Below are 9,754 nucleotides of genomic sequence, written 5' to 3'. Positions count from 1 at the left end.
CTGTGAGGCACAAGCTGTTTCATGAAATGAGAGAACAAATGGGTAGGAAGTTCAAACAGGGCAATTGGACCCCATTATAAAGGAAATGATTGTGGCAGAGTTGGAGGATTCTAAGATACTATGGTGGGAATGCTCTTGGCTTGTAGGACCTGTGTTAGTTGCAGAGCTGTAACTATGAGGAAGGAGGGAAGGAAGGACCAAAGTAACTGCTGCCAGATCCTAGTGTCTACCATAGCAGTTTCAAGGTCTACAATTCACTTGCTAGTCATGACAATGGTGTGCAGCAGTGCTGTCCAACTGGCGGCCCGCGACCCCCCTCTGTGTGGCCCCCCACCTGTCTGGCTGCTTTGATGGCTTACCTTTGAGTAAGCATTAAATGGTATCAGTACTGAGATTAACTGGCCCCCTGCATGGTTCTCACCTCAGATTCAGGCTGTAATCCCTCTGTATTGTTTAAAAATGTAATCCCCTGTGTTTTTCACACCTTTTAATACCTGCATTGTTCACCCCCTGCAGTGTTCACACCTCAGGCTCAGACTGTAATCACTCCCATTGTTCACTTCTTCACACCTCAGACATAGGTACTGTAGGCAGAGTATGGCACATACAGCCAGCATAGGGCAGGGAGGGTATGGCACACACAGGAAGGGTAGGGCAGGCAGAGTATGGCACACACAGTCAGGGTAGGGCAGGCAGAGTATGGCACACACAGGCAGGGTAGGACAGGCAGAGTATGGCACACACAGTCAGGGTAGGACAGGCAGAGTATGGCACACACAGACAGCATAGGACAGGCAGAGTGCTGCCTGTGTGTGCCATACTCTGCCTGCCCTATGCTGCTTGTGGGAGGTGAACCTGGCAGGGGTTTGTTGTGGGAGTTTGTTAGCAGTTGGAAATAGCCATTAAATGGTCCCAAAGGTGTGTAATTATGTACTGGGGGTTGCTCTGCTATCCACAGGGGAGGAGGCATATGGAATTTAAGGGTATATCTTAATATGACATAATTCTTTCACATATGAATGATGGTTGATATCCCCACAGTAAGGACCAAGCATTTGGGATTTTGCTGTGCTACCACCATTGTGATAAAATAGGTGTGGTTTGAAGTGGGTGTGGTTTCAAAAAGGGGAGTGGTCAAAACTGGCTTCCATTAGCGGCCCTCCACCATGTATGCTAGAGAAATTCCGGCCCTCGGCACCGTAGAAGTTGGACAGCACTGGTGTGCAGGGTTGAGAGGGAGTCAGTCACTGTTCTAGGCCTCTGGATTGTAGTGATGCGCAAAATTGTTGCCAGGTTTCACCACAAAAAAAACACCTATACACTCCAATGTATTGTAAAACAAGTCGAAAAAAAGTCACCACAAAAAAATGCCAAGCAGCCAACTGATCACAAATACAAACATTTAAAATAACTATGAACATCTGGACAAGCATACCTTTTTGTATAGTATATTTCTAGCAGTGTTAGGCTTTGTTTGATTCCAAATAAAGTTGGTTACAAAATTTAGGAATTACATATAAATGTTTCCAGGAGAGAACTGGGCAAAAATTGTAGTTATCGTAGAAATATTACTATTTTATAGCTTTGGTACAAACCATCCAAAATATAACAAGTATTTATGTGACTTTGGTGATAAGTGGAGGAAATATTGTGAGAATGGCTTTTGAGCAGTCAGGATTATTAGGGGAATACCTATAACTTAATGCTGTGGGTTTTCCTAGTATTACTTTTAATACATAAATATTTTTAGAAAATTGAGCTTGTCTGTCGATTTGATGGTCATAACTGAAACTTAAACATAACAATATGCTTCAGATGTCACTCTAGATGCTGGGCACAGGGAGCCCCCTGCCGGTCTCATTGGGTCCCGTACTGGCTCCCTGCTGAAACCCATTATAATGCTCATGATACTACTTCTTCACACTTCAGTGTTGTGATTTCTGACAGGCGGGGATGCTCTTGCCCAGACTTTGCTAAGCCCCTGTCAGCCGTGTCATTTTTGTTATCAAAAACACCAACACCAAAAGTGCTTACCTAAACTCACTATACCAGATATTACATTTCACATCTTATTATTAAAACTTGAGCTTTTTATTCTCTTGTTTACTAGTCATTTGGTAACACAACTGTATAAATCAATAAAGGTATTGGATCTGTTATCTGGAAACCCATTATCCAGAAAACTTATGGGAAGGCCATTTCCCATGGTCTCCTTTTTAATCAAATAATTCAAATTTTTAATGATTTCCTTTTCTCTGAAGTAATAAAACTGTACAGGTATGGGATCTGTTATCCAGAATACTCTGGACCTGGACTGTTTTATTATGACAGAGAAAAGTAAAATAAAAAAAAAAACAAAACAATTATTTGATTAAAATGTAGTCTAAGGGAGATGGGCTTTCCAGTAATTCAGAGCTTTCTGGATAACGGGTTTCCGGATAACAAATCCCATACATGTAGCTTGTACTTGATTCCAACTAAGATATAATTAATCCTCATTGGTAGAATAAGAATCTTATTGGGCTTACATAGTATTTGTGTGATTTTTAGTAGACTTAAGGTAAAGAGATCCAAGTTATGGAAAGACCACTTATCTGGAAAACCACAGGTCCAGAGAAATCTGGATAACAGGTCCCATGCCTTTACAATAAAGTGTTTGCATGCTTGAAGTGTGTAGTAAGGAAACTACATCCAAATATTACTGGCAAATGCAATGGAAATAATGTTATAAAAACTGCTACATGTATTTGCCTGTATAAACGTAACTCTTTGCTTTAAATATGGATACCATGGGCAGAAATAGCAGGATATAAAGTATTAACACAACAATACTGGAGAGCAGTACTTAGATTGTAAGCTCTTGTAAGTATGGTCCTCCTACTTCCAATTTCTGGTACTGCAATGGGCTACAATAAGAAAAATTGCTGTCTCTGATATACTTAATTGTTATTATTCCTTCCCTGGGGAGGCTGCTATAACCCTGTAATACCCCATCAGTACTTCATGTACATCCATTCATTCACAGGAAGCTATATAATGAATAAAGCTATGGTAGATGCAGAAGAAATAAGGCACAAATACAGTTTGCTGTATACAGCTAAACTGTTTGGAATCTGGACAGCTTTTTACTACATGTCAAGACATGATACAAGTTTGCAATAAACATTCTACTATATATTCTGCTCTAGTATACAGCAGCATCACTAAAAAGCTTACCCGTGCTATTACCATAATGGCTAGCTGTGCAAAGCCAAGTCATTAGCTCAGCATGTGAAACACATTGTTCAGAGATTTGACACCAGCTGCCTACTTGAAAGGGCATTTTCATTCAATGCCTTCTAAAACACCCTTAATAAAGAAGCTTTTGAGAAGCTGTTGGGTGAGGGGGCTAGGGATGTCTATTTAAAGGCATTGTGTTTGAGGAGAAGGCATTAAAGCACAAGCCCTACAAGAAGAAACATGGGTACAGTTTGGCTCTGGATATGCCTGGTTATACAGGTTTCTTGGACTTTTCCCATGCACTTTAGGAAACATAATGGACTCACATTGCTGAGAAACAAAGTGGAAAGCCCTGGAGATCCTAATAACTTCATCAAAATAAGCAGAACTGAACATCACTTGAAGGAAAGGATGGATACCTTCCTGGAGATAATTGGTGGGAGACGTAGCAATAGGCAGGACATACTGAAATACCATCGGGCGCAGTGTACATACATGAGCCAACCATGGACACGGAGCCAGGATATAATTTACCAACAGGATCCCAGTGCTATGTTCTTGTTTAGAGTATTTACAGGGCCCCTGAGACCAACGTTTCCTCATCAGAATCTTTTCAGATACATGAGCAGAATTTATCGGTGCTGCAAACTAGGGTTCACCTGTAAGAGGGTAAAAGGACTTCAAGGAACATGGGCTCGTGGTAAGTGGCTATTTCACTTATTATTATTATCAAGCTGACATTTGTCTGTTAGAAGTCGCTGGGTTTCCAAACCATGCCCATTCTGTAAATAAAGGTAATGCTGAACCTTTCTCAGTATAAACTGCCCTCATTCAATCTCATTGGTTTTCCAGTTTTTCGCATAATATAATTTGGCTATTTAATTATGATTTTGCCTGTTGTGTATTTAAGGCAGTTTATATCTAATGTATATACATTCACTTACCATTCATTTACCTTGAAAAAGAAATTTGATTGTAAAGGTTACTAAGTATAGAGTACTTTGCTTTTCTGTGCATTTGAGAGGGAGCTGCCATAGCGATTGCTTTAGCAGGCTCAGTGTGCAATTACTACCATTATACCAGTGCCATGTATCATGCATACTAAAAAAAAATTCAGACAAAAACTGACCTTTTCTGTCTTTATACAGGTGCTGGGAAGAAGGAAGTGGAATTTTCCATTGACTCCGAAATCATTAATCTTTCGATTCTAAGGGCTGAACTCCATTTGGAAGTGTCTTTAAGAAGTAACCAGCTCAGTGTTGTTCCAGTCCTTACAGCAAAAGGCGTTACTTTTTCAAGGTAATTACTTAATCCATTGATACTTTACTAAACGTCCAGCATATATAAGGAATAGCACACCTTTTACATTGAAATAAAAGTAGATTTGGAGTCATCACAAATTCTGTGACTATATACATATCGCAGGTCTCTGGGGTGACTCCTCATTCATAATTAAAGAATGGTTTTATAACTTAATAGTATCTATTATCCAAAAACCCTTTATTCAGAAAGTTCCATATATCCAAAGAAGCCTGGTTAAACAAATAGTTCTTTATTTTTTAATTTTTGGGGAGGGGCTCCACATCCTGGATAATAGATCCCATACATGTAATACCCACATTTTAATGGGAACACCTCAAAGCTTTAATAAATACAGAATGTTAATAATATCCACAATGTTTGTGACTTGGGTTATTCTGGATATGGAATCTTTCTGTAATTTGGATCTCCATATCAAAATCATTTAAAGATTATGTTAACCCAATAGAGTAGTTTTGCCTTCAATAAAGATTCATTATATCTTAGTTTCCAGTACGTACAAGGCACTGTTTTATTATTACAGAGAAAAAGGAAATGATGGGCTCAATGGTAGATGGCCTTTTAGTAATTCAGAACTTTCTGTTTCTGCACAACATATCCCATACCTATACATATGATTCTAGGGAATTAGGATCCCAAGAATAACACTCCACACACTCCTACATTTCTGTTTTATTATAATTGCCATTCAGAGATAAAGATATATATTTTTTTTAGAAGTGAGAAGGTAAAGATCACATTTATCACTTCATGGTGCCAGAGAGTGACAAATATATAGGGGATCCTGTACCCCCTGTTGTAAAATATTATAAGCTACCAAGGAGTTTCATTAACATATCAAAGCATGAGATGGAAGGCTGGAGTGAATTCTAATATCCTAATATTTTACAGGGGGTACATTATTTATTATAATACACAAGTCTCAGGGAGTCATATGACAGACATTACATCACTAAGCATTGATTACAATTGATGAAATCATTAATCACCAAAAGGACATAATTTACAGCTCTTGTGTATTATAAGCTTCTATTTCACTGATTTTGTGCTAGTGTTTTATAAATATTTGGTGCTAGGTTAAATATTTGTTCTGTTTATTTGACTGATCCATTAAGTTTGAAATGCAAGTACAGAAATATTATAAATATATATGGGGAACATGCACTTAAACTGTAGTAGGGAGGTTTTATATAAATGGTTTACAAGTGCACTTCATCAAGCTAACACTTTATTACTGCAAGCATGTGAGGGCCCACTTTAATTCAATATATTATGCCGCTTCTATAAACAGAACAATGCCTAATCATAGCAGAGAATAGTTTGCTGCCAAAACTCCTGCAAATCATATAAAAATGAATTTAAGCTACTGACTTTGGAAGATAGGAGGCCCCCAACCCAGTCAGCGTCTGCCAAAGTGAGTTGCTTTTTGCCATCTGTGCACAAAGGGAACAATTCAATCCCAAAATATTCTTAGGGTGGCATTTACTAACGTTTTTTTTTGCGCTAAAACTCAAATTTTTCATGTAAAGCATAAAAAAACACGAAAAACACCAATACAAAAGTTTGCCATCAAAAAGTTGGCAAGGTCATGTAGAAGTCAATGGGAGTTGTCCTACGCAAACTGTAACAATCTCTATTTAATTCGTTAGAGGATTTTGTTGTTTTTCCCAATTGAAACTCCACAAAGATTTATGGAAAATGATCTTTTCGTTTTCATTTCACAATTCAATTGCTTTTATAACTTGGATTTTTTTAATAAATGACTAGACATTGGTGATTTTAGAAATGTGTTTATTTGTGGTTTCAAAAACCTCGAACCACGAAAATCAGAAAGTTAATAAATGTGCCCCTTAGTGTTTTTATTGTTATTGGTAGAGAAACCCATACAGTGCCAGCCAGTCTTGTTCTCATGTCTCTATTACTTTTTTTTGCAGCTTCACAGAATTAAGGAGTGACCATGGCATGGATCTAGCACTGGATGTAATGTTCCTATTGCAAATGTTAAAGGAAACGGATACTGAGGAAATGATGAATGAAGAAGTAACAGAGCTGAGCCTGGCATTGCACTGCTTTCACAATGAGCTCCCAGTTCCTTGCCATCTCTATGGGGTATCACTGCTTCACCCACCCTTTCTAGCTCTTCAGTATGAATGATAACTTAATATATTGGATGCACGTTTCAAGAAGCAGTGCACATTGGAAGCTAATTGAGCAAAGAGATGCGTCATTAATACTTCCATGTTGTACTCTGTCTTCATATACAACTTGATGAGTGGACTGTAATATGCTAAAATAGCCAGGGTGCCTTTTGGAAGTCAGAAAGAAATTACTCATCTGTTTATGGATATCCATCATATTATAAGTAGTTGGGGCAATTAGCCTTCCATTTATTTGCCTGGTGTCTAATTTGTATCAATGGCAAAAGAGAAATCTGGCACATCTCTTAGTTATTCTTACTTTCCATGTATTTTGTAAGCAGAAAGCTGTCTGGTCTCCTTGAATAATGCAGCTGAATGCTTCTTTCATATACTGTCCATAGTCCGTTATCAATTCCATAGCTATATGAACCTCTCTGGCATGCACTCCTTTACTAATGAATAACTAAGGCTAGTCACCCTTTCCTTATAGTCTATAAAATCAGAGTGCAAGGTCTTGTTCTAGCACTTGTTTTATTATGCGACAAGATGTTATTCTCTGAAATTAGAAAGCCATAAAGCGGCACACCAATCTAAGCCAATCAGCTTACAAAGACTGTGATGGTATAGCAATGGCCATGAAGCCATACGTTAGAGGACATAATCCCAATGACAGTATGCAGCAGCTATGTGGAATACATGCCCATATATGTATTTTGTTTTATTATTTATTTATAAAAAGGCAAAACTATTTAATGGTGTTAAAACAGGAATAAAAAAAGGAAATGGGGGCAAAGACAATTTCATTTAGTGAACAGTCCATATAGAGTAGATATCAGAAGAACCCCCTAGTGACCAAAAGAGGGTAAAACATGTACCAACTTCTGTGCTATTAAAAAAGGAGTAAAACTTTGTTTATATAATTCCATTAAAAACTTTAACAGCCCCATGCGGATAGCCTAACGTGCTTTATGCTTACCCAAGCACTTGGGAGCCTATGATTAAGCATGAAACACGTTAGGCTATCCACATGGGGCTGTTAATGTTTTTAATGATTTAAAATAAACAAAGTTTTACTCTTTTTTAAGTAGCACAGTTTATAACTGGTACATATTGAATGGTGTTGTACAAATGAGAAACTAAAATCAGCCGTAGTCTACAAAGATTCCGACAGACGTCAGGGTTCTACTGTAGGTATGAAATAAATTGAAATAATCACAGCTCTTAACAACTTAGCATAAAAGGAATTCATTCCCCTTGTCATTATTATCTAGCCACTGTGAGACCAACATGTAGGTACATTAGAGGTGACAAAGGTACAAACCATAACTGAACTGTAACTAAAAGTATAACCAAAATGTTTTGCCACTTTATAGGGAAAACTGAAAATATTATTTTTCCTGAGCAGTTTTCCCAGAACACCGCCACCATAATCTGACAAACTATAATTACCTAAGGAGGCAAAAATGTATTTATAGGAAAGCATTTGTAAGCAGCTGAAATATATTTCCATATCCTTTGTTATAAAAGTCATTGTATGTGCACTTTCATGTGAGGTAAATATGTATATAGATATTCTCTTATTCATTACCTGTTGGTTTTATATGCAATTAAATCAGCTTAAAAAATGATGTGCACTTGTTTGTTTTTTCTGGAATGATGGGTCCATCTTCAGAGCTAGCTTTTGACTGGAACCACAAATGGAAAAGCTTAGCACTTCCTTGGGTGGAACAGAACAGATAGACAACAGGCGGAGGTGTGATAGTTTAGGTGTAGACCAATGCTAGCCAACTCATTACGCACAGTGGGACAATTATACAGCATGTTGGAGGGCTGGACTAAATTAAAATGATTGTCATATAGTGAGGTCTATGGAGCCTCTGAGCAGTCTGGGTGCCATAAAAATGCTATGGAGGATCACATACAGCCCCCTCCAGTTGGACAGCCCTGGACTATGGCACCAAAACTCCAAAGTAAGTCAGTTGTCAGGGATCAGGGGCTCACCTGCCACTCCTCTATAACCGATCACTGAAGCGTACTTATCACTGGAGTGATGATACACAGGGTGTTTTGCTGCTAGGATGTATAATAATGTGAGATATCTCTCAGGTGATGTAGGTTGTGCAAATATCTTTTCAACAAGGATGTACCTGTGCCCAGGCCCAGGCTGGCAATCTGTGGATTCTGGCAAATGCCAGAGGGGCTGCTGTAAGATGCCATAGACAGTCACTATTGGGCTGGTGGGGGCTGTTTAGGCCTCTGTGTACTTGAAATACCAGAGCCTGTTTTTGATCCCAATGAAGGCCTGCCTGTGCCCAATACAGTTTGCTGCACACTTTACCAAAAACTAATTTTTTATATTTATTCCATTGTTTTCCAATGGGAAAATGACACTTGTTTTTGGCATTTGAAGACCAATAAAGGTTAGCATCCTTGTGATACCTGCATTTACTACATACTCACATCTCCACTTTGAAACCTTATTTGCCTATTTTCATATTTGGACTTTGGACATCAGTTTGTTTTCTTCAAGTTGGTTTACTTTCTGTCTTTAAGGTTTCTCTCCCACCCTCCCCCACCACTTCCACTGTCCCACCACCGCTATTTCATCTGTGTCTCCTTTCCATTGTTCTTTTCATTCTTATTCGCTTAATCTCTTCACACCCCAGGGTTAGGAAATGGGAACTGCATATCAAATACTACTGCAAGGGAGACATGATCAAAGAGACTTTCATAAATGAGAACATTTGCATCTAAATACTGTAACATGTAGCAAAGTTTGCCATGTATGGGCACCTATGACGGGCCTACCCGACCGATATCTGGACTAAACCTCACTGCCCTCACTGTGAAGAAGAGAAGAACAATTTTTGCTGCTTCAGTGAAAGTTCTGTTCCTGTAGCCTAGATTCCCAGTTTCTCCTTTTCCTCAGACCGCAATCTGGAAGAATCCATTGGAAAAGATGGGACCAATTAATGCAACCTGAAAAGGTGATTTCAGAGTGTCAGAGAAAAACAGCACAGATTGAGGAATAGGATTTACAACACTTAATATAACCTTTGAATTAATTTTCATGATCA

The 9,754-nt window shown here is 38.4% G+C and overlaps 1 protein-coding gene across 1 annotated transcript; it reads left to right on the top strand.

Moving 5' to 3' along the window:
- The first annotated feature begins 2,805 nt into the window (after nt 1-2,805).
- LOC100494211 lies at nt 2,806-8,305 on the top strand. The gene is made up of 3 exons (XM_002932072.5): nt 2,806-3,919; nt 4,368-4,518; nt 6,474-8,305. Exons 1-3 carry the CDS (start codon nt 3,460-3,462, stop codon nt 6,691-6,693), a joined length of 831 nt encoding a protein of 276 aa, XP_002932118.1. The 5' UTR covers nt 2,806-3,459; the 3' UTR covers nt 6,694-8,305.
- The last annotated feature ends 1,449 nt before the right edge of the window (nt 8,306-9,754 follow it).

This window comes from Xenopus tropicalis, chromosome 1 (assembly GCF_000004195.4).
Source record: "Xenopus tropicalis strain Nigerian chromosome 1, UCB_Xtro_10.0, whole genome shotgun sequence".
Taxonomy (NCBI): domain Eukaryota; kingdom Metazoa; phylum Chordata; class Amphibia; order Anura; family Pipidae; genus Xenopus; species Xenopus tropicalis.
The sequence above is the reverse complement of the archived record's forward strand: the minus strand, read 5'-3'. Positions and strand labels throughout refer to the sequence as shown.